General features: G+C 43.2%; 1 protein-coding gene across 1 annotated transcript in view; it reads right to left on the minus strand.

Moving 5' to 3' along the window:
* Positions 1-27,048, minus strand: part of LOC128707284 (protein groucho) — a 156,417-nt gene that overhangs the window by 53,533 nt on the left and 75,836 nt on the right. Inside the window, exons 3-4 of the mRNA XM_053802236.1 lie at positions 14,372-14,463; positions 5,174-5,237 (exon numbers count right to left, since the gene is read on the minus strand). Coding sequence (XP_053658211.1) covers positions 5,174-5,237; positions 14,372-14,463 — 156 coding nt within the window. The remainder of the gene's footprint in view (positions 1-5,173; positions 5,238-14,371; positions 14,464-27,048) is intronic.

The raw sequence follows: 27,048 nt of genomic DNA on the forward strand, positions 1-27,048 counted from the left end.
GGAACGCCAGCACCATGCGTTGGTCCGGAACTAATGGAAGGGAACATCCGGTACGAGTGTATCGTTCGATTAGGTGCAGCACTGTGCAGTCTGATGTATCGAATAAAATGCAACATACGATCATCGATGCCGGGAGTGTGTTGTATACGCAAGCGTTTCGTTGCTTCTCCATCCTTTCATCATCAGCACCATCGACAAAGAGATTCTTTCCCGCTCGGTACCCAAACACTGAACAGAGAAGGGAGGTAGTTGAGTGTGTTGCAGCATGCTCAAAATGCTTAAAGTTACGATGTGTGAAAATGTTGCGGCTGCCAGTGGAACTACCGCGGGTGCAAGTAGGGAAACGGAGCGTTGTGAGGTTGAAAGAGATTTGCCCTGGTTTTTTTTTTTTTGGGTGGAGTTCCAACGAAAACAAAAAAAGGAAAATCTTCGGAAAATGTTTGCAATCCTTCGTTTGCTTGTTGTATCCGTGCCAGTAGCTCTGGTATACCGTTCGTACACCGGCTTGCTATGATGCAATCCTCCGAGGCTGAACGCTTCCTTTTTCAGTAGGGCACACTCGTCGTTAGCATGATCCTTGATGCCTGTCGGGTATGTTCTGTTTGCTGGTGGTGGGACAAAAGAATCGAGAACACAGCGAACCATGTGGAGTATCTGTACACCACAGCCATCATCATCGCCATCATCATCACCATCATCAACAATATCGTTACTGATCATGTGAAGTTACGATGACAAAAAAAAGCGAGAGTTGAGCTTCCACATAGCCACCGCCGGAGCTACACATATGCATTCCAACGAGTGTAGTAAGCAAAGCATATGAAGTGCGCATCATATACACCCGGCCAAACCACCAGCCTCTGTGGCTCTCTCCTGCACACACGCGGTGCACTAAAAATTGCAGTTCCATGGAGTTGAATGGATACACCCAGCACCCCGATCGTTCGGTGCATCTGACAAAGCGCAATGTGCAACAAAATGTTTTCCGGATGTGGCGGAGAGAAGATCCGGGGAAGATCGGCATGAGATACGGTGCGCTCTTACAGGGTATGTTGCTGTCATGGTTCTCTCCCCCCACCCCAACCTTCGGAAAACTGATATGGAGACTACACTACTGGAAGAAAGGGTTTTTATGTACTGTACTGTCGGAGTGGCTTTCGAGAGCACCGAGCAGCAAACGATGGAAACTGGCCCCTCCCCCCCGGAGCGGGCTAGAATTCATGACGGAAATGATAGCCTTACGAAACGTAACAGTCCAGAACCGTTTTAGTAGGGTGGCGGGAGCATCATGGTTGCAGTAAAACACACGGAAAGGATCGTAGTAGCATGCTCTCCGACCCGGTTCCTGTTTTATTCTTTTTATATCCTAGCAATCCCTGCAATTTTATCTGTATCGCTAAGGGTTTTTGATTTTTTTTTGCGGTAATAATTCATTTTTTTGTTTATTTTTTACTAAGCATATAACATTTTAAGAATGCACTCTGCTCTATAATTGAAAGGCTCTAGTGTAATGTTGTTGTTGTTGAAACATTTTTAACAGGGTTTGGACCTCCTGGGTCTCTTTCACCTCTGGAGTCTCTAGTGCAATGACATGATGATCTTTTTGTCGTGCGTTAGAGCTTTCTATCAAGAATAAGGAAGTCAAATAGCCAAAACACAAATATTGAGGAAACTCAGTTAAAAATCTTTCAGTTAAAATGTTTAAAAATTAAAGTAAGAAATTTTCTGTAAGGCGAACAAGTTCTCCGTTCCAGTTCCAACATAAAATATACTACCAAAAGCATCAGCCATGGTAGAGATATTCACTTCCAGCTAGTTCCAGTACAGTAACATTGATGTATCGTTTACAATTTTACCCCGAATAGGGATCGTTCCAATGTCTAATCACACGAATAGGCGACATAAATCTATCTTTCGCGCTCATAAGTTTCATAATTTCGACCACAGAGCAAAACCACTCCGTACATACACGTCGTCGTACTTCTTCTTCGCACTACCGCCGAAAACCATCAATTTTCTCTTGGCCAACCAAGCGAAAACCCACCCAAAAACCGAACCTCCGATTGAAGGAACCCCGCCCGATCCCAACGGCACCCGGCACCATAACTTTGCACGCGAACACTCACCAGAACATGACCATAAAGTGTGTGGCGCGGCAAGAGCAGCGAGTAAAGCACGATGATATGCAGCTAACCGCTTACGACTGAACTTTTGCACTCGGCGCTCACAACATACGGTTTGGTCCCGGGTGGTTCGCCGCGTAACGTACACACGCTCGAACGCTTACGGGGCGACCCCGAGCGCCCGGTGGCTGGTGGCTGTATTAAGTGCAACAAATTTATGATTATGATTATGTAGAAAGTTCTCGATCTCGACGACGCGAATGACGGTGATACGGGGGGGAGGGGGACCAGTACCGGTGGCCATCGCTCGCATCCATTTTCGCTTTGTGGTATCCGGGTTCATCCACCATCGCTTATAGCGTGCGCTTTACACTATTTGCCTGCCATTCCCGCTGGTCCGGCTGGCTTGCAGCTTTGCACGGGTTGACCAGCTGTGTGCCCGGCTTGCAAACCGTGCCACCCCTTCTCGATTCCCCCTCGTGTATGATGTATTAAATTGTACTGTTATCGTAATTTATTACACTGTGAGCAAATTTTCTCACTTCAATGCTTGCACAGGGCAATATTTCCTTCCCAATGTGATCGACAGCGCACGAGAGAAGGAAGCGATGCGCAATCGAGTGAGAAAGTGAAAAGGAACGAATTTTTGGCACCATCAGCATCCGGTTAGTGGAAACATTCGGAAAATGATCCGGCAGAAAGCGTTTCCTTTTCTTTGCTTGATTCGATAGAAAGCATCATAAAGTGCTCTCTTCAGCACTACCGTCCGGATTTTTGGCCAAGCGTAATGCTCGATCTCTAAAAACATCTCAACCAGTTCCAGTTTAGTAGCACATCATTCTTACTGAAAAGTAAAGTGTCAGCTCGTTTTATCCATATCTCACGGATGAGCATTTAATAAACCGCTTTAAAATCAACCAACGATTCGACATTACATAAAACCTCTATGAAATACATTGTATGGTACAAACTTTCTACATAAGAAGTCCGAAAAGTGTATTTTTAATCGAAGAATACAGATAAATCCAGCAATTATAAATATTTGCACGAAAACACCACCAAACTGTGTGCATCATTGCAACTGCCCAAAGCTAAGCAACTGCACGCTGTATCTTCATAACTAATTTAACTGATTAAACTGCAATAACGCAAATTGCACTACCGTAAGCGAAGAGGAAAAACTTTCTCTGGAAACCATAAACCCGAATACCGATTTAAGCTCTCGAAGGCTTATACTGCTAATCCTTGCCGGTTGCATGCACCGTACGCCGGCGTTGCAGGTTGGCACGTATGAGTGTTTGCTGTTGCGGTATGTTTGTGGCTGGTTCGTGCCCGGGTGCCAGCTAACTCTCTCGCTCTCGTTCCAACGCTCGTGCAATCCTACCACCGCCCGAAAAACACACGCCACGTTTTGTCGCTTCCAGTGCGCAAAAGGATGTGGGGGGGGGGGAAAGCCACCGGTTATAGATGTGCTTCTTAATTGATAATAAATATAAAATAATAAAACGAAATTGCTCGTCGGAGACAGGAATACCAATTACGGCTAGAGCAGCGCTACCACCATGGCTACGGTGTCTTGCAAATGGAATGGCATTATCGATCCTATCCCTCGACATCTGCACTGCTTTTGTTTTGCTTCGTCTCGGCTCGTATTGCTATTGCTAACTCACTTCCGTTTTTTTTTTGTTGGTTTTTACGAGAAACTCCATCGGTTGTCATTGCAGCGATGCAGCGTCAGAGGAGCTTTGCTTGGTACGGAGATAAAGCCGACTGCGTAGAAGCTTTTCCGGATGAATGACCGCATCGAGGAGGGAAGACTGTTCGCAAAATACGGCTCTAAGCTGCGTAGGTTTGTTGGATTAGTGACGCAGGCTACTACTTCCATTCCGTTCGTATGTTAGCTTTGAGCACGCGTTCGAGTGAGTATGATTGAAAGTCCTATCGAAAGATCCATCGCATTTCGATAAAGCAAGTCACAAATGGTATCAGTCATGGGTTTTTTTCAGAGAGTTCTCGTTGAAACGTGAATGATACTCTTCCTAACCTCTACATTACCATTCGTTTGTAAGTTTTCCATGCAACGGATGTGAATTTACAGCAAAATTGTGTAGTTGAACGTCTACAACTTGGAACTCTTGTGTCTCGGAATGAATCTTTTAAGAAGAGTCATTGAAATCAGGTGTGAACTCTCAAAATATTTATTTATATTCCGATTCATTCATTCAATTCAAAGATTCTTTCAAATTCCTGCATTCACCCAACACTACTTGTAGTAAAATGGATTTACAATTTCATCTACATACATCAATGTACATGTATAATTCCAAACTCCCCCAAAAAAAGAATTTCTCCCCATCTCGCACACCTCTGCAAACAGAAAGCGTTACCCATTTTATTGGATTATCCGCCTTCACGCTCTGTTGGTAGGAGCATAAGTTATTGGGAGCTTTTTCTCCCACTTCGCTTACCAGGCGTCTCCATCGTCTCCCATCACGCTTGTCTATTACTCTCTCTCTCTCTCTTTCTCTCTCTCGTTCATTGCCTTCATGATGGTGGTGCCGCCGGCAAGCGGAATAGACTAGCCCCATCCACTGCCCGACGAAGCGCACGCTAATAAAATAAAGCAATTTACTTGAACGATCGCTGAATGTGGACATTACAGCTCCCCACGCGGTGCAAAAAGCCGGCGGTGACGACAACGGCAGATAATGGAGTGATTTTCTTCAACTCCTCCGACCGACCGAACCGGCAAAGCGCATTGATGACTGTTTCGGTCTTGAAAACCAATCAAACGAACGAAAACGAGTGCGAAGTTTATGCCGTAACAAATAAAAAGATAGCCCACGATCGATAACAAAAGGAGAAGCGAAACGGACGACAATCATAATTTAGTTTGGAAAAGAAAAGCACATCTACAGTGTGGGGGGACCGGGCCGACCGAGGTCGATCGCGGGTCGAAACGATGATAGGGGGTAAAATGGTTTTTTTTTTCTTTATGGTTCATTGTAGCTTAATTTGGAGAAGTAAAATAGAAAGCACTATTCACTTACCATAACATAATGTCTCTGCATTTCCGTTTTCTCGCTGGCCAGCTTATCACATTCGAGTTTTAGTCTGTGGGGAAGAAGGGAAAAAAGAACAAACGGATTGTTTGATGAGATTAGTTAGTAGTAAATAATTTATTTTCAATTAATGTCTTCAAATCTCACAAATATGGGGCATAAAAGGAGTTGTTTCCTTAGTCCACATGTCGAAGCCACTGGACGATGAATACTTTATCCATCCACAGTTTGTTGTTTCAAGCGAATAAATCTTACTCCAAAGCCAAATAAAAACTCTTTTATGACACTGCTTTTTCAACACAAAGTGTAACTGTAAAAAGTTAACGTTAGGCAAACAAAAGGGAATGCAAAGGCAACATTCATTACCAGGACAGGGGGTGAGATCATCGTTCGATTAAATGTCACCAGGCAGCATCACACACGTACGTGTATCTATGATCTATGGCAGACACGGGATAACCCCACACCACGTATACGTATGACCACCCGGGGGGTGCTTTAACATTGCTTTTTAAAATAAAACTGCGGAAAAAAAGCCAACCCTCCGAGCAAACGAACACCAATGACCATCGTCAACAAGCGTCCGACACGATTGGCACGCGTTGTTTTTTCCTCTTCTTTCACGTTATTTATTTAAAATCTAAGGTAGACGTCGGAAGCCACGATGGAAAAAAACCCCCACCTCCGGATGTGTAGACCGGGAGCCGGTAGCGCTCGTCAGAGTTTTCGCAACCCAAATGGACCGTGGAACTGTTCCACTGCTCGTGGATATTTGAAGCAACATAAAAAAAAACTCCAAAAAAGGTACCACATTTCCCGCTAAACTCTGTTTGCTGCTTTCGTTCCGGCTGACAAACAGCATGGGAACATGAACTCTATTTAGCGCACCAGATTCGGGTTTGCTTTTTTTTTTTGTTTCACGTTCACCGTTTGTTTCTTTGTTTCGGGGGTTTGGTTTAGCGAGAGTGTTATGGACGCGACCGCACATCATTCGGGATTTGGTTTTTCGTGTTTTTGTTGTTAATTTTTTGCCTTGATTTGGTTACATTTCTCATCTCTTGTTGTTCATACCACCATCAATTCTTGCTGTAATGCGGAGAACAATAGTTGCATAAACTTTTTCGATTACAACGTTGGTTTTTTTTTTATTCAGTTTACACAACTTTTATGGTTTATTGTTGCTCGTAGTACAACAATGTTCCATTGTTTATATGTTTTATCTTAGACTGGAATAAACTTTGGTTGACATGGTAAAGTAACGAAATAGACAAAGCATAATAGTTTGGACAAATAATTAAACAATTACCAGGACAAAAAAAAATATTCCACGGTTTATCTCTCAAGGATTTTCTAAAGAATGAGATTTTCCTAAAATGAGAGGCTTATTGTTCTATTTAAGTTATAACGGCTCCTTGCCATGTATATTGACTGAGAAGAGTACAAATTTCTCAAAGCATTTTCTTCCTTGTCTTTTGCATTATCCCAGGAAAATAAGGATCTAATAGAAGATAAACTAATTTAAGATTCAAATCGATCCTTACAGTACAATTTGGTATCCAAGTCCAAACGGCCAAACATTATGTCTCCAAAGATGACTTCGACCGTTAACCGAAACGATAAAACGAATCTAACATTTTTCCCCAGGAGAGAAAAACAGATGGATCAGGTATTTATGCAATTTTTCTGTAAATTAAAAACAACGACACTTGTTTGAAAAAATAAAACGAAAATCTGTGTTATTAACTGTAATTGCCATGATCGGATGGTGGGGAAGTGAGAGCAACACACACTTTATGAATCCGTTTCTAATTTCGCTACCATAATTCCCAGCGGCCCCTCACCAAAAACCGACGAATGTATTCAAATTCAAAACTTTCCACCCGGACGATCTCACGTCCTGTCGCGGTCATAACCGATTTTTTTCCTGCTCCTTTCTGCGCGCCACCATCGCTAAAACACGGATCCGGTTCGTTTATTCTTCGGTGGCCTCCGTTTGTAACAATTTTTTGCTCGCATCTCTCTTCCCCGAAACAAAACAACAACAACAAAAAAAGGGATACACTGTTAGCATTTGGGGGAGAGATTTGCAATCTGTGCCACAGGATGGTTTTGCCCACCCCGACACGGGCGGGCACACGCCCTAAAATATAAGATTCTCCCGGCGGTCGTGGCAGGGCGAATGCGAAGAGGGGCTGTGAAAATGGATCGGCAAATCCCTAAAACTCGGTGTGGAACGGATCTCAAACACGAATGAATATTAATCGACCATACACACAAACACACACACACACACACACATACACTTTGCATAAAAAGGTCGATAGGTGAAGAGAAAGATGGTGGTGGTGTGACGCAAGTGATTTAATTTGTATCCATTAGCAAAAGAACGAACGACGGATATGGATTCCTTTTTTCTTTGTCAGTTCACTGTTTTTTCCTCTCTCTTTCTCTTTCGTTTGTATAATCTCATCCTCTCTTCCCTAGCGAACGTAAATTAACACAGTAAGTGAGATCCTTTCACGGACAGTTTTTGGGCTTTTAGTAACACGGATTTTTGGTCCCGATAGCGGTAATTCAAGCCGGAAATCATGAAGTTTTGTTATTTATTTTGCTTCTTATCTAACGCCATCCATTTCTGTACTTTTGGGGTTTGGTTTCGGCACCGGTTTAGGGTGATTTTGAGGGGTTTTTTTTTTCTCTCTCCTGTATACACAGCCCGGATCTTTGGACGAGAATCGCTTTCGCATGATTATTATTCAATTCGCGTCGGGGTTTTTTTTTTCTTTCAAAGTGCCTCCTCTTTCAATACCCCTGGTTCCAGCATGTATTCAACAGACGGATCGGTTCCCCTGGCCACTTTCGATATATAGCACCCGGAGGAACAGTTTGTGTGGACGAAGGAAATCTGTTCATTATGATTGTTTCGCTTAAAAAAGGGGTTCAAGTTTTTTTTTGGCATTGAGCAAAATGTCCTTAAAAAAAAATCAGTTGGATGTATTTTTCGCTATGCTTTCAACCCTCAATAATTTATGGCATGTTGCTCCGCACGCACAAGGGAATGTATTGAATGGGAAAACACTTCTTTCCGTGATTAGGCAAAGGGGATCTTTGCTCACGAGATTCCATTTTGACATGGGATAAATGGATAATTTACAAGCACAGGGAAACAATCCTTGACTGTAAGACGTATTGAAGGGTCACCGGGCTAAAGTGAGTGATATTTCCCACTACAACCAACTGCACTTAATGTTCACACTTTAACGGAACGTTGGCCAACCGCATTGCGCACCAGTACACTCTGTTATTTCAATATTAGAGCATCGAAAAACTGGTCTGCGCTGGTAGGATAAAGGACACAATGGTAATAACAGTAACGTGCAAGTGCACAACTCGACCGCAATCGCTTCACTGCTACTACTACTACACACACACGGGCAACTTGGCCAGGCAGTATCGAGGAGTGGAGTGGTTTGTCAGCTTTCGATTTCTTCCGCACTGTCTCTGATAATGTAGCATAAAAAAGAACATGAAAATTCATTTTCTTGCATTCCGCCCAGCCAAGAATTCACATGTGGCTTGTTTCCGCTTGTTGATGCTGCTTTTTCTAGCTTACTTGGTAAACTCATCCTCAAGTTGGTTGGTTTAAAATTCACACACCCATACAGCGTCGTTGGTGTTACTATGGAAGCACAGATTGAGCTCGGAATCGAATTTTCTACCCACGACAACTCACACAGCCCAATGCGACCCGTTCCCCGCTCACCGGAAGCTATCTAATCGGTCTTCCAATCTGCCATGTCCTTTCACCTCGTGTTCCGGGCGGTAGAAAATAATTCCCGCAGGCATTGGAAACAGCAACAGCCATTTCTTTCCCTTACCCAGCTCTTTTGGCTTTGTTTGCGATGTTCAACACGATCGACATCTATTCCACTTATTGAGTCGATTGAAAACAGTTGCCTTCTTTTCCATCTCACCAACACACAGCATAACACACCCGATGCTGGGTCGTGGTCGTGGTGCTGCTACAAACAATCGCTTCCTACTACGGACGTTTACTTACAATCGAGCGAATATCGTCCGTCTGTACAAGTGTATGCTGCACGGTGCTCTCCCACACAGTGCCTCCCATTGATTACTGGTCTCACAGGAAAACAGTGGCTTGTAACCGTAGGGAAGAATGCAGGCTACTGAATGGACGATGTACTCGACTGCAAGATTGTGTCTTTATTTGTAATGCAAGAAGGAGAATGTCCTTGGCAAAAAGCTGTCGGTGGCCAGTTTTGAGACCATTCCGACCGGTGGAAATGGGAAGTGGGAAGCAGTGATAAAAGTAAATACTGATGGTCAGCTGTACCAGTTCATGTGCTGTGTCTCCTCCGAATGGAACATAGTGCTATGCTTGACTCATGGAGAAACTGAGTGGGAGAATTTTCAATTCTTTATCATACACATGTTAGTCTACCTTTAGAACATGTAATGTAATATACAGTGTGTAACAAAACAATAAGTGCCACTAGGGGCAAAGTTTAAAAAGATTAATAGAAATATTTTAAAGCAAATATCAAAAAGATTGTTTACAAATTGTCAAATAGATAGTTCAATATTGGTATTTTTTGAAAGCTTTCACCAATTCAGTTGCTCCGCGGAAATAGGAGTTGCAAATTTTCTTTGCTTTTAGAATGCTTATTAAAAATATCCCATTATTCTTTTCTCAATGATTTGCCTTTCGTTGAATTTTTCTACTCATGATAACCGTTTTGGTCGTTGTAAGGAAACAAAAATACAATAAATAAATCATCATGTTTGAACAAGCCATAAATCATCGAGCTGCTGAAGCGAAACAATATGATGAACATAAAATTACACGATTAAAAACAAAATGACTACAAAAAAAATACCACTTTTTGTCCAAATCAGCCACCAATCGCTGCCACAATCCCGCAAACACAAGAGCTCATATCTAGTGTCGAAGCTTATCGAACCAAATCGATCGTTCCCCTCAAGCGGAAGGTTGTCATCGTGAATCAAGATATTAATGACGGCCTAATAACTGGGGGTGGATTGGGGGAATAGAGAACACAAGCAACATGGAAGAGTTGTGGGACACGAAACAACGAATAAAAAAAGGGAAGCGCCAGAAAAAAAAACGCACTAACCGAACCTCGAACCACTGAACCAGAAATGAGGAGGAACCGTACATGGACGAGGGCAAATTGATGAGCCAAGGAAGGACTATAATAACAATAATATTTGATTCCTGTGCGCAAGTGGAAAGAGAGCAACATAGAGAGAGAGAGAGAAAGACAGGAGGAGTCCTTCGGAGTTTCCCGTCTACAGTCTCTCGACAGTCCCACACACAAAGCAAACCAAAACGCGTGCGTATATACCTCTACTCTCGCGCGGACGACCTTCTTCGCCCCGGGAACCAACCAGGGGGATGATACCAAAATCGAAAACAGGGGATCGAAAACTGTGAACAAAGCAAATCGACACTTTTTGCGTGCACAATAGAGCGAAACGACAAGAAGGGATCCCTCCTTTCCCGTAAACGGGTAGGAAGGAATCAAAGTCCCTTTTTTTTTTACTTCGACCGGCGCACACCACACGGCAGACAACGGTTGATATAATCTGCGAGCGACCGCCGCACGGGATGGAGGGATGAAATCACATACGCGAATTAATAGGGGTCGATTGGTCGGTTGGTCGCTGAACGGAATCGGCAGAAGTACCGAAACCAAACGAATATCTACACACATACACAAAAAAGGCTGACAGCTGGAATCCTCAGAGTGGTGTGGGTATTTGTTGTTGAGCTTGTGCATAAGCTCTTTTGCCAACCATACAAACACACACGCACACACATTCGCTAAAGTGGTCATAATGATGGCACAGGAAACGGGAAGCAATAATGACGGTGAAAACGGAACCGGAGTTGGGTAGGTTGGGAGGGCGAGAGGGCTGTGCGCGCGTAAAACGTATCGAGGGTGACCGTAAAAGGGGGATGAAAAAATCCTATAAAAATGGTTGCCGCTTAGGCAGGATCCCCTGACGCGATGGCGACAGGGGAAGGAAAAGGAACGGAAGCAGCGCGAAAGAAAAGTTAACAATTTTAGCGCCGTTGTCACGAAACGAACCCACCGCACGGCCACAGCAGCAGGACCTAGGGCAGGATATGGGAAAACAGCTTGAGCCGCTGGTAGTGTGTAACCTGGCAGGGACAGCAGGCACGGTGTGTGGCGTGTGCTGTGCGCAATGTGGCCGAATGAAGGGTGTAATTGAAATATAAATAGAAAAATCAGCCCCGGCCGTGTGCAAATAAGGGCCAGCAAAGTGAGTTTAATAACTAACCGAAGGACCGGTGGGAAGGTTAGTGGTGAACGAACAAGGAAAAAAAAAACAAGAAAGAGAGAAAGTGAGAGAGGGAGAGAAAAAAGAAAGTACGAATAGCGAAACAGGCCAGAAGTTACTGTGTTGTTATGGGTGAGCTAAGGGAGAAGGAATTAGAGAACAAGCAAGGGAAAACCCAACCAACGGCTAAGGATTGTGTTTTTTTTTGTTTTTGTTGCCTTGTCCTTTCCACAGTTGGCCAGAGAGCAGCGATAAGTAACGAAATTACAGACCGTGCGACACACTTACATCCTTTTCTTCCTGCAAGGGGGTCCCCCGTTACAATCATGGCTTAACAATTACGAGATTAAGGGTGTTATTTAATTCGTTCTTGTTGCCACCACTTCCGGCGCACTTTGTCGGATACGCCGTAGCACTTTGCGCTACTTGTGCGGGTTGTTGTTTGACTTGCACGTTAACATGCGTTTAAGGAATATTATTAAAGTACTATAAATTGTAATGCATTAATTGGTGAAACAATAGAATTAAATACCACAAATATCATTTCACAAAACTGCCTCTGTTCTGGGCTTCATTAAACTCACAATTATATGAGAATAGTGTGACCAGATACAAAAAAAAACTAGGTGAGCATGTTTTTATTGTTCCTAATCACAACGGCCTGCAGCAGCAGCCAAACGGCCATAAGGTAACGCTTTGCGCGGAAGAGGATTACATGGCAATAACACGCGGCAGCTGCACCCGTGCTTTCATCTCGCCCCTGTACAAACTCTCACCTGGGCACAAGGGGTGCAGCACACCGGTGTGTTTGTGGAAAAATCTTCCCGAAGGGTGCCCCATTTGCCCATTAATTCCATTATACGAGCCGAGCATCCCTTGGTCTCTCCAATACGCTGCCTCCTATTCGGTAGTCCTTGAAACCGTCGGGTTTCCTCACATTTCTGCTTTGTTGGTTGCTTCCTTTGCCACCTCATTATAACCATTACCAGCTTCCCTTAGTCCCGACCCTAGGGGCACTGCCGCAGGACCGACCGTTTCATCATTAATGCCGGCGGCTTAATATTAACCGAAACCGGTCGGAAGCGATTCGTTCCCCGCTTTCAACAGCATCGGGGTTGTGTGTGGCGTGGTGGTATCATCAATGTGCCGTACTAATTTGTTTTGTGCATAATTTCAATCAAGCATTTTCCGGTTCCGGTACTCGATCAAAAGATGCGTTTTCGTTCGTTTTTGTTTTGTTTTTGCCTTCCTGGTTTACTATTGCTTCCGGCAATAGCCGAATTTTTAACACCTTTTTCCATTACGGAACTGCTCTTTTCCGACTAAAGTTCTCGCGAGCAGAATAATATCATCATTATTACCTCAGAGAGTAAGAGGCTTAGATATAAATAAATATTTTTAACTACAACCTTAAACATAAGATAAAAGCTTAGAGTAGGGCAAGGGTAGGGCAGTAAAATTATTGAAACTTCTTGAAAATTTACCGAACTTATCAAACACCTGTTGTTAAAATGCACTTCTAACTCGAAGGTTCACTTTGAGCAACAACACAATGGCAATGAAAACAAATTTCCATTGCACTACTTTACGCTTGCAATGGTATGGGCCTATTTGTAGAATGAATTCTATCGGAGGAATTGCTCCTTCATAATTAACAAGCTAATCAATGCGATTAAGGATGTTTATTCACCGTATCACCTTAATCACTCTTCTGTTCCTGCACGAATTCCACACTCCCAGTGTAACCCGGCATCCGGACCTAAACCATGCAGCGCGTAGGATCCATTGAAAAGCTAAATCCATTAATGTTATTTGATACGTTCAGCATATGGTATCCGGGGCGAACGAGAGAAAGTCCCCTAGAGTGCATGTTCGACAGAGAGGGAGAGAAAGAAATGAATAATCCGTTGATTGTGAGGTTACCCGTCGTGTCGAGGGCAAATTTCTGACGCACTAGGCCTCCCCCCCACCCCATCTCCACCCACAATAGTTTGTGATGCTATCAATTTCAATTTCTATCCGTTCCAAATTCCCAACCACTACGGCACACGGATGATCCGAAAAGCCGCCGACTGAACACACCGTACACTGCCTGCCGGCTAATGGTGAAGGCGCGGTGGTAGTAAATGGTGAGCGTAAATATGCGCCACACGTGAGCATAATAACAATTAAATTAATGATTACGCGGTGTTCGATTCCCTTGGTTGACCCGACAAACCCGGTTCGACAAGACAAGGGCCCCGGAGGGCTGATTAACGACGATCCCGCAAGCCGTTCATTTGTGTGCGGTGCTAAGAACCGGCTGAATTCGGGAGTCAATGCAATAGGTATTATCCAGCTGGCAAACACACACGCTGAGACGAAGCCGGACAGCGAATTAGGGGCTTGAAATAGTTTGCCCGTGCATATCCTTCGGGAGCTCATGTTTTCCGTCTCCGGCTTGTATGTGTACACCGCTTCTGAAATTAACATCATAATCAGCTGCTAATCATTTGATTCCTTGAGCGAAAGAGATGCACATCAAACCAGAATTCAAACTGCTCCGTCTGCTACTTGCTTCCCCGGTAGTATTACGATAATGCTCTTTGGACCGAAACAGCAAACTGCTCTGAACGGTGGATGTTCTCAATGTTAAGCGATAATGATCCTACCTTTAGGAATGGATTAGGGAATGGCATTGATAAACAAACGGATAGCATGTTGCAGGCATTCAATCATAATCTTCCTTTACAACAATGTCCACATTATCACTACATAACAAGTATTCAAACCGTAACATCGGGAAAGTCTTTCGTCTGAAGTATTTAATTTTTACAATTGTACATAAATAATACTTACGAATGGTACTGTGCTTGAAGAAAGTTGAATTCTTCTTTAATCCGTTCCAGAGTTTCCGCTATCGTAAACTGGCGCCCCTGGGGAGGCGGTCCCTGGAAAGATACAAAAATAAAATATTGTAATCGATCATGCTTGGTAATGTAACTGTGTTCGAGTTAATAAAGCAGATCAGTTTTCTTCAAAGTTAATGCCAAACATAAAACAACACATTTACTTTTATTAGTCACCCATAACTGTCATAAGTTTTTCAAAAATTACATCGAAATGGGAACTTGAAAATGTTCCACTTGATTACATGTTTGTTTAGTGGCTCAAATGGCACAAAATGGGTTAACACGAATTATATTTCAATCGACTACTTTCCAACCCTAATCCCAAGTGAAGAGCCAAAGCAATTGGCAAACGTCCAGCTTGCGATCAATTTGAACACCCACGAACTATTCTGTTTGCCGCCCAACCTCAATTAACTATTTATGCGCACGAATTAAATATAATTATAGTTAAATGCACCTTCAAATTGGCAGTCATATTATCAAATTGTTGCTGCTGTTGCTGATGTTGTAGCTGTTGTGCTTGTTGTTGCTGCTGCTGCTGCTGCTCTTGCTGATATCGGTGTTGATAATGTTGATGAGAAAGCAGCCGATGATAGCCAGCCGGAGCCAATTTGTCAAACCGTAACCGTACGCGTTCTGCCGCACACGGTTGCCAAACGCAAAAGCGAAGTTTATCACTAATGAATGTACGTCCACCGCCAAGTGGAACGAATGGATCTTACAGAACTCTTCACGGTTTTAATATTCAGAACAACACTTTATCGCAGCCAACTACGGCTGTCAGCCGATCTCCGAAACGTCACAGGTGTTTAAACCAGAAATTGTGTTTCAGTTGGTTCACTTGGCAATTCTCTCAAAAAATACAGCAACTCCTCTTTATCAATCGTATGCATCACTTTTGAATGTAGTTATTTATTTCACTACGAATAAAATTGATTCATTTACTTAATACAACAGTTTTAATCACAAGTACAGCATATTTACAAATAAAACATATTAATACCTTGTACGGCAAATATAATGATAAGAAGAATGTGTTCCAATAATACTTAAAACCCGCACCACAAAGCTCTTTGGTCGTGTTAAAAACAATAAAAAAATACGAAAACAAAAATTAAAAGCCAATCATACCGCTAATTATGCGATACATTTCAATCGGAATGATTACAGTAAACACACTGCACGTCCATGAATCGTTATCGCTTCGCACAGTGAGCATTATGTTGACCCGTCACTTTTGTGTAATTCATCCACAGTGAAGGTGTGAACATAATTAACCTGATTAATTCCATTCCTCGACCAAGAAAAAAAAACAGAGGTGCTTTATTGTTTCATCGTAACAATAATAATGTTTTATTCATAAACTGCCACCCAAAGTGAAACGGGACAAATGAACTGGCAGAAACAGTGGAATGAATGATTATAACCAAAAAAAAAAGAGTAAAAAGAGGAGACGGGAGAGAAAATCGACATCCATTGGGGATGACAAACAAAAACCGCACGAAAGTATACAACGAAAATAAAAACATAATGCAACTTGCATTCACTGATTAAATACTGTCAAATGAGCATCATCATATCATCCACCCTCTCCATCCCGCCCAAGAAAAAAAAAAACACTCGCGCAATACCACTCAATTAAGCGATCATTTGAACCCACACGGCCAGATAACACCAACCAATCCGCACGCACACATACGCGACAAACCGACCCGAGCAAGGATGCCTTTTCCACGGGCAATCAGCGGTACGCGCGCAGTAGGCGATGAACGTGGCACACACACGGTTCACGCTTGACTTCGGAAAAAGGATACGTCCGCAAGCATGTACCGTCATCTGCGCGCGTTTGTGTGTGCGTTTGTTTGATCCTGGCATGGTAAGAGTTCGTACGAAACGGATACCGGTGTTTTGTACGAAGCGCACCCAATTTACGGCACCATGTTGGCATGTGTTGGTGTGCGAACGGTAGCATAAGACACACGGCGGACAGGAATGCAGAGCGGGCAGATGAGAGATGGGCAAGACACGGAGCAAGCGCATCACACCCTGACTCGGTACTGTTGTTTGGACAAGAAATTTTCGAAACATGTTGGCTGTGTGCTCTTCCCTTTATTTGAAGCAGCAGGAAGCTCATGAATGAAAGAGAGAGAAAGCGAGAGAGAGAGATATACGAGATGAAGCGCAGCTTGTTTGTTTCATTTAGTGACTTCATTTTCACTCATCATGATGAACACACTCTCACTCTCACTTTTCATGGCGGCTGCTCACGTTAAAGGACGCACTACGAACATATTACATATTATTTACACCGAGCCACTAACACACCCACTCGCACACACAAATCCCTACAAAACCACACCACCCACCCCGCACACACTGATGACGAGTCGTTTTTAATGCGATTATTTAATATTCTTTAATAAATGATTAAATTATCCACTGCCTTCAATCACGCGACGGATGGGCATGGGAGCGGCAGCAGCCAGTGGCGATGAACCACGAGATTACACACTGTCACATGTTTGCCTGTTTTCTCTACTGATGGTCACTTAAACTGTGCGTTTTTTTCTGCTGGTTGCCTTTTTCATGCGGCTCTGGGCACTCTGTGGGCTGTACGTGTGTATATCCTGTTATGCTTTCACTGCACTGCTTACGCACACCAATCCAATGCTTTGCAGGCTACACGCGTAAATGCTACCTCCTTTTTTCGTTGAGGGAAGTTGACGTTTAAAGCGATTTATGGTTCGATCTCTCTCTCTCGCTCTCGCTCTTCCTCCGTTTGGCTACTGCGTTCTCACACAGCTATGCTTCACTTCGAACATTATCCTTCCGTGGGATCGACATAAACGTTTGCGTTTACGATGCCTGGCACAAGCTGTCGTGACGAAACAGGAGAGCTGTGAGCAGTGGCGGTGACATTTCACATTGTAATGCATGACTTTCTGTTGCTAAATTATCCAGTTTCGGAAACGAATTCGATAATCCGCTACGGTTTGTGTGTTTAATATTAGAATAAACTTTATCAAGTTTCACTACACTAAAAATCGTTTAATAACTTGCAAGTTGCACAGCTTCCTAACTAAGTTTGTTGACACAAAACAACATTTCTGGTAAACTTTCCACTTGTGGGGTATATTTAAGAACAACTTCAACTAAATATAACGCTTTGCGCTATGAATTGCCACAATTTTTAAAACTTAAAAAAGTAACACTTTTTATAACAAACTTTGTAAATGAACCTTTTCCGTCTGGATGGCCGACGGATCCATATCCCACCGACGGAAGAAACTCACTACTGGAAACCTTGTTCCGACCGCGGCGCGCGTCTTGATAGACGAGAAATAAGTTAAAATTTGCCAAACTGCAAAGCAGCAGCCTTCCCGTACACCACGGCGTTCAACACACGAATGAACCGCGTGCCGCGAATCACAGCCACAGAGCGATGTTCCGAACAGGATCTCACCCGGTTCATTCGATGCACGCGCAGGACCTACTAGTCACTCACATGAACGACCGACCAGATCGGAACTGTTCCGTCTGGAGACGGTCTAGAGGCAAAATGGTTTCCACGCTTTATCTGCTTATCAGCGGCGAGCAAAGTGAGTCAAGGTGAAGGGACATATTCTACGGGCTGCCATCTTCGTCGAACTGTGTTCATTCGCACCCGTCAAGTAGAAGAAGAAGACAAAAAACGATGAACCCCGAAAAGGGAAACACATTGCGGACAGTTGGAAAAACCACACTTGAACGCGATGACTTTCCTGAGTGAACGACCACAGACCATTGGATGGGTGAAGCGAAGGGAACATTATTCCCATTTCCATTGCGCCATCCTCATCACCCGGTCCGGTATGACCTATCTGGGGCGCTGTTTGGTTGCGCTTTCTCCCGCTGGCTGGCTGATTGCTCGGTAAACACACACACATACATGCACACGCGCGCATCTTCTTCTGTAAGCGATCCTTTCCGTGGGTGCGGGCAGGGCAGCAACCCAACCAGCATCAGTTGAATCAACATGAAATTGGGCCCTGGGCCATGAGAACTCTCTCGTGAGGCAGAGAAGAGGGTCAGGAATATTTGTCACTAAGCGAACAAAACGGGAAAAGGGAAACTAGGGGACACGGTGGCCAGAGTGCATAGGCTGCAGTATGGCCTTTGTTCGAACTTCAAGTGGAGCCACTGCCACAGCTGCAAGGGTATAAAAAGCCCTCATATTAATTCACGCACCCAGCTGCTCATTTCATTACCAGGCCAACAGGAATTTTGGTGCGGGACTTCCCAATAATGGGACGCAAATCGAAGAGGCCCTCCGATATAGGCGACGGTGGTCATACCCTGCCAGTTAGTTTGCTGGGAAGTGTTGAGCTAATTAGAAGAAGGCTAATAGGCGGATGATCCTTCAGTAGGGATTAGAAATGATATATTCATTGATGAATTACACACCATAAAGTGGTGCTCTTGTAAACAATTCATCAGATCCTGGGAAAGTAGATAACAGATCAATTTTCAATGTTATAATGATGCGATTGTCAATCACAGTTTGTCGACCGACAACACAACCTCGGTAGAGCCAATCTGAATCTGATTAAGAATCATGAATCTAAATATATTTTATAAATGGATGAATGACTCTTCTGACTCTGAATCTGTATTCTGTTGACTTATGACTCCTGAAATACTAATGAATTTTAAAAGTTTTGTTTAAAGATTTATAAATACATTAAAATGTCGTATCAAGTCGAAATCATGATTTAAATTAATTTAATGGCTCTTCTCAAAAGATATGACTCATTTTACAAGATTAATACGCTCAACTCTTCTCAAAAGATTCATATGATCGACTCTTATCAAAAGATTCATACGAATGAATCTTCTCAAAAGATTCATACGTATGAATCTTCGCAAAAGATTCATATGATCGACTCTTCTCAAAAGATTCATATGATTGACTTTTCTCAAAAGATTCATATGATCGACTCAACTCAAAAGATTCATTAATCACATTACTTCAATTGAACCAAGATGTCCCGTTCGGACTTCGGACCTAAAATGAGAAATCCCTCAATTAGATGTATCTTTCATTGTCACATTTGTGTCCCTGTTTGACTTTCCCATTCTTCCACTACTGAATCAACTATTTACTTCCCACACGTTGGTGAAAAGTGTCCATTTTTATGCAGCGACCGACGGTAACATCAAAACCCATCGTTCGATGTGTATACACAAATCGTTCGTCAAAAAAGGGCTACACCTTTTTTACTTTGTTTGCATACTCTCGGTGATTGCAAAGAAAAAAAAGCTCTACACATACACAACCCGCCATGCGTACGTGCACATAACCACTCGTCACCTTCCGCTGCTGTATGTTTTAAGGATGTGCCGACTTTCGCGTATGATCCTTCCATGACAAAGGATACACCACAAAAGAACGAATGAAGAAACAGGGACAAGAGGAAAAAAAAAGGATAAGCTTGTCACACAAAAACATTCACCCCCGGTTTCGGTTTCGGAATGTGTTGCTCTGGTCGAGCTGTTCCTTTTTATGGCTTGTCTCTTTCGGTGGCTGATGATAACAAATAAAAAAAAACGCACACACACACACATACCGTCCTCCTCTTCACGCGCGTATCCCTCTGTGGCTTCTGTGCAACGGTGGTGATTCCTTTTTTTTTCTTTCTTTGCTTAAGCCCATTTCCGCACACATAAGCGATGGCACGCATCACTCAAACGGTACCCACCCGACCGAATGAGCATGAGATGAAGAGGAAAAAAAAACCATTGAGCAAAAAACCCAAACGAGAAAAAAAAAACCGAAAATCACCCAGAAGCAGTGAACCGAAATTTTGTAAATCAATCCCTCTTGAAGTGTGTCCTCGTCCTCGTCGTCGTCGTCATCGTTCGTTGTGCTTGTCGAATGTATAATTTCCATGCTTTTTTTCAGCTTTTGTTCCCAACTATTCTACGTTCTCTTTTTCATTCTTGCTCTCACTTTCGCTAATACACCTTTTGTCACCTATCGCATCGCCCTTCACTGTGTGAAAGCGTATCGTGACTTATGGGGGTCGCTATTTTACAATATCGCTTTCCTTTTCCATTATCCTGCCGACTTGCCACTGTTCCTCCCGCTCTTCCTCTGGCCCATAAACCCACACATACACACTCTTCACTGACGGTATGGAAAAGCATGACTCCGCCGCCGAGGGGTTTCAATTTTCCACCATCTGTTCGTTGGAAGCAAAAACCGACCGCTCGCGCCTAACTCCTCCAAAACGGTGCGGTGTAGGCTGGCGAATGTTGAGTTTTTTTCTTCTGTGTGTGTCCTCTTCTTGTTTTCCATTGATCGTTTTTTGCATCTCCTTCTGGCGCTTGATGTTTTCCATTGTAGCGCCACCACGCGCAGCAAAGCTTTTCCATCACTGCACTCAATCATTTTCTTTCCTTTTTGGTATGTGTGTATGGAATCTCTTACCAATTCTATTACCGCACGATACCGAAGGTTTTTCCCCAATTTTTCCCCACACTTTTTCTTTTTTTTCCAGCGGGCGGAGAGCGGGTGGGAGGAGGGGGGTTGAGGGTAGTGCACACACAAACACGCACACACAGCTGAACTGTGCTCAGCAGAACATTTTCACACGTATACCGTATACAGATTCTGGTTTTGCTATGGTTTGTTTGGTACTCACGCTTCCCCAGTGCAGTTGGGCGCACTGGGCGGTTCATTGGGGTAAGAGGAGACGTGCGACTTTGCTGACTCTCGAGGTAAAACGTCAAAAACGGGGTTTCCAGCAAAATGGGAAGGAAGACAAAAAACAATCCTGTGTACAGAAGAAGAAAAGCTGAACAAGGATGAACTTCCATGAAGGGGCACAACACGAAAACCCAGAATCCGAAATCCGGCACAACACTCTTGTGCGGTGATGAGTAACTGAAACTGCCAAACTGGAGCACAGAAACGCGTTTTTTTTTTATTGGCTGGGAGGAGATGAGATGGGGCAAACGAAATGCAATCATGCATGGGCAGAGCGACGCGCGTAAAATGCAAAAAATACACCCCAATGAACAAAGCCAACAATAACAATGTACAAGCCGGACCCGGGCAAGGGATGCGAAAAGAAGCTCTCGCCCATTTAAAATGTATTAGTACATAAACATTTCCATTTTCATGTTCCCGTTGTGTTTTTTTTTTTTGCTTTTCTTTTGATTCTGTTCTGAGAGATACGGCCATTGCTATCTTTTGCGGCTACCGCGGCGTCGTGCTTTATGTTGTGTGATGTTTTTTTGTGGCTTTCTTGTTTATTTGGCTCTCGACATACACAGCCCGGGGTTATAGCAAAGATCCACTTTACTAGCACAATGCACTATGGTGGTTTGTGGTGAGCGCGTAATGCGCTTTCCGGCATTGCTCTCAAGTGAACTTTTTTCGAAGCTCACTGTACTCCACTGCCACTGTGATGATCGATCGTATAATGGAGCAAGTTTAGAGCATGTTCTCGTTACACTATTGTGTCCGTTTCGTGATGTGTGAACGTATTAAGTGATGAATCAACTAAGCCCTGGAAACGTTACTAAACTACTTATTGTTACTCATTTTCCGAATTCCACACTTTAATGTTTTTACATAAATCAAATATTTCTTATGCTGTCTTGACTTATCTTAACATTGTATTAACGAACTTTAAATAATTGTATGATTAAGAACTACTGTAGAATAAAGATCCCAAATAATATATATATTTTTCCCAATAACAACACATGCATAGCTGAAAACATTGTGCCAGTATTTGTTGTACCACGTGTGTATGTTCCGCAAGCACATCTTCATTCGCCATGAGTAAAAGCAAATAAGCCCTGGGTAAACCGAAACCCACCTGACTGTGATAGTAGCTTTCATGCTATCCATTCATGAAAAACCGCCTGGAGTGTCGGTGGTTAATGGTAATTATGCGAAACATTGGAATGCTACTCCACTTGTGGCATTGGGCATGTTCAGCAAATGCTTACATGAACCGCGGGTGTGAAGTAAGCCAACGTTAATAGCACCTTCTTCGCTTCTTGGAAAGCGATCACTTTACTGCTGCTTAATGGTAACAATCATTTCGCCGAATTCTTATGAGAAATGTGATTGTATTAACTAGACTATGCTATACAATACATTAAAGCACACTCGTATATACAAATTAATTATTTTAAACGAATTCCAATTTTTGCTGCTAAGCTACTCGATGCGATCATCAACCGCAAGATACTTCACCTTCAATCGGATTTCTGAACCAATTCAATTACCGGAAGGAAAGAACCTTACCTTCTTCCTAGCAGTGTAAGAATTCTTGGTTTAACAACCCGCATTCACACATTGAACTTGAATGGATGGAATATTTCTCGTACAACACATCGATTGGCATGTACTGGCAGGGAGCAAAATCCTAAACACGAACCATAAGCAGCCGATAAATATTGTTGGTTTCAATTAATCAAACCTTTCCAACACCTCCACAGCACACACAAACACAACAGCGGAGGGTTCGGAAAACACGTTTACAACATCACCGTACCATGAAGAGGGCGAAAGAGAGAGAGAGAGAGCAGATTATTTCGAGCACCATTTCCTTCCTGCCCAGCAAATGGTATGCCTGATGCGTCATAAATTCACATTAGATAGATTTAATCATTATTAGAGCACAACAAGAATCCAAGCTCTTGCCAACAGAGCAAGTGGAGGTGATGGGAGCAGACACAAGACAGGAACTACCAGCAGACAGTACACGAGTAAAGGACTTTTAAAAGGTCTATTTCGAGCAGCTGACGTGAGTTTGTTGCACAGGGACGTAATGACAAGGATTACTGAACACATTTTAGGAAAACTGTAGTTCTAGAGGATCCTTCTATTGGCTACGATAGCAACGAGAAAACCACATCAGGATGTAAATTACTCGTCATCGCAGTGTGAGACGAGTCGGGTGAGTTTGTTCGAAACGAGTGCAAGAGTCAAAACTCGCCCCCTCACCTTGGGCTCTAACCGCAAAACTCAGGTTTACCCTTCGTAACGCACCTACGCACACACTTGTCTCAATTGTAGGACTTGCGGTTAGACACTCGACACCAACCAACTACTGAAGGGTTTAACTTCCCCCGTTTGCTGCCATGCGAATTCTGGAACGATCCTGTTATTTTATGGTTCACTTGTTCCCCTGAGGACAGACGACGACGACGATGACGACGATGGGCGCTTCCCAGGAAGCATTGGTATGGTGGAATTAGAATTTATTACATCTAAACGTGCTCTATCTTTTACCCCGGCTCGCTCTTGTAAGGTGGTCGGATACCGACGTCCTAAGCTAAGCTTACCTTCAGCAACACCACATATCACATGACAGGAAACATGAGGACTTACATCGGTTGGTGTATTTCCGTAGAACGAACGTACGACCGTCGCTGCTCCTGATGATGGTCGGTTTCATTTACCACTCATTTACTCAACACACGCCTGCAGGGTTATTGCGCCTTTCCACCACCGAAGGGTTAGTATGTCAAGAACGATAATCATACCTTACTTCTTTCCCGGCACCATTGGCCTGCATATTTTCAAATAGAATAAGCAATACAATTCAGTACATTCTAAACAAAGAATCGGTGTGCTGTGAAAGGTATTATCAAAACATTTGTACGAAGGCATCAAACCGATTCCCAAACAATCAGTGTCATTCCACTCCACAATACGAGGGGGGGGGGGGGGGGTGGGGGGGGGGGTCATAATTTTGACAAATCAATTACTGCAAGGAGACAATCAATAATCCCACCGGAAAAGAGCAAAGGAAAAAATAGCCCCCCGGTTACGTTACCTTTTTCCATAATCCATAAAATGCAAGAAGCAATAAACTAAACTTCTAACACCCCGACGTTGACATCCGCACGATTTCCACGGTGAATGTCGCCCTCTCAGCGTTCTACCCTCCTCGATAAAGATTCCAAATATATTATCCTTCCTTTCGGAACCGGAACGTGTTATACTCCTTCTTCATTATTTTGCACACCAAGCCACGCCAGTGTTTGTATGTGTGTAGATGTGTTTTTGCCACCGTACGATTTGTGGCACTTTGCCCCATTCAACATCCGTTTTCCGACCGGATGCGACGTGTTTACCACCGGCAGTTGAGAAGAACGGAGAGTCCACCACCCAAAACCAATTTTCCTTTCATCATCAGCAGTAAAGTTCGCTTGATTGTTGTCGATGCCTTTTTTGTCACTGCCCTCGTGTTTTCTCGCTCGATGTTAGAACGCCGAGCATTGTCGAGAAAAAATGGGACGAACGACCTAGACACCGTTCCGGGCACACTTGGGTCGACTGCTTGGCAGACAAAAGGCTGAAAAGCTTATCCTTAAAAACCGGGAACCCCACAGCCGTACGACGACCGGCTGCTAGAAATGGGACTGAGGCAAGACGCCGACCGTACCGACCCACGCGTACGATGTTCCTCTTTGGGGAATACCTATCGCATGATGAGCGGGAGAGTGAGTGAGAGAGAGATAGAGATGAAACCAACTCGGGGCAGCATCACTTGAGGCAATAAACCGGTAATAAAATAATAGAGTCTATGTTGCTGCCGACCCCAGCATTGCCCCGGTGGTGGTGGTGGTGGCGACGGATCTCGTTTATGGGATTGCGTTTTTGTTGTTTTCTTTCTCCCATTTTTATGTCCTTTCCTTCGCTGGAACGAGTTTCGCACCGCAACGGTGCAAGCGATGGACGCGGTTCGAAAGCAATGTTGTATCAATGTTGCCAATTAGAAGCATGAGTTTGTGGGTGTCGGTTTCGATATTTTATTTGTCAATTTCGCTACTATTTCAATCCACCCAAGCGTGGAGCGGGGGTGAACATTTATTTTCACCTTTTTTTTTATGGAACCTTTGATGCTCATGGTTTCACGGTTTGGAGCGATGTGATAAATGATATTTATTTATTTATTTTTTGTACTTTAAATGAGTAATTATTTTGTGAATTTTGTAGGCTTATTGAGTGGAAGTTCGTTTAATAATTTTGTTTGTCTTTATGATTTTAAAATATAATGTGTTGGGTGCATCTGAATTGAATCATGGCTCTTTGATCATGGTTCTGAATCTCCATTATAAAGAGATGAATCTTTACTTTAGGTTCAAAGATTCAGAATTTCATGAATCTAAAAGGTCACGAGACGATTCATAGATTCATAGACGAACAATTGTTTAATTTAAAAACATAATAAAATAAATGCAAAAATCTTGTAAAATAAACGTGGATAATACATGATTGTTAATGTTATAATGTTCGGTTGTGGTTGATACATAAAACCGCGTTCAATCGCTTTCGTCGACCAATCCATTAGACTACGCGAAACGATTAATCATTGAACAAATCTCACACAAGCAAAACAAACCGTATAGACACAACTAGACAAGGGAAAATGACAAATAGAAAAGTGAAGCGAACCGACGCTTGGTGACAACATATCAGAACGTCGCTTAATTGGTGTGTTACCATGGTCGTCCCACCCTTACCAACGAAAAGTATTTTCCACAATGTGGAAACTCCACCATCAAATCAGCTTTGCCAGAGCGCAACGAACCGTGCCGCGAGGGGTGAAAATTTTCCACAACGACGGAAGAATTTGTTCTCAATCCATCCTCCCGCTCCCGCACTTCGTGAACGGGCGGGAAGGCCGGGAAAACTTTGGCATTTCAGGCGCCTCCAGCGACCAGACTCGGTTTGTTGATAACGGAAGAGATTTACTGGCAGTGAAAATTGCGAGGGGGATGTTTTCGAAAGGGATGCAGCAAAGCCAAACCCAGTAGGCGGGTAAAATGATTGCAATGGAACGGTTATTAAATTCAGCTCTACCATCCCGTGTACGGGATAACACTCTTCCGGATTTGGTCGCTCGTTCGTGCTCACCCCAATTGTGCGTACTACTACGCCCCTGCCTTTGGTATCGTGCTATAATTTAATGAGTTTTTATAATTTGGCATTTTGATCAACTGTCTCTTGATTGATGTTGATTTGATTGAATTTATCTCGAGTTAGGCCTTCTGTGCAATTTATGTGGCGTGGAGCGCAAGGATCTTTTGCATATGTATCCTTTAGTGTACAAATTGTTATTTTAGGAATAATAAACACTTAAGCAGATTTATTGCTGAAGTTGCAATTAGAGTCAAATATTTAATTATTCCAAACATAAACAATTACAATAAGGAACAAATGCAAGTAGAACGTAATTAAAAGTGTTGAATAAGAAACTATATAAGCTTTCGTACAAAGGTGATAATGAAAATACTGCTTTAAAAAAATCCTTCCATACCCAGAAATTAATGTTCCAAGAACAATATGCTTAATTGTATCACGTATATGTTGTGTATCGTGCCGTCTACACAACAACAAATAAGCTCACACGAAGAAAACCTATGAAACTGCAGACATTTTTATTTCACCATTCCCCAACCCCATCATTTCATGCAACCGTAACAGAAAACCCTTACATCCACAAAATTCTTATTCTCTTTCCTTTGCATACACAAACACACATTCGCCGAACGGTAGTACAATGGAACACAAAAACGCATCCGCATAAGTTTGTTCTGTACCTCCTCTAGCCA

The sequence above is a fragment of the Anopheles marshallii genome, chromosome 2 (genome assembly GCF_943734725.1).
Source record: "Anopheles marshallii chromosome 2, idAnoMarsDA_429_01, whole genome shotgun sequence".
Lineage (NCBI taxonomy): Eukaryota > Metazoa > Arthropoda > Insecta > Diptera > Culicidae > Anopheles > Anopheles marshallii.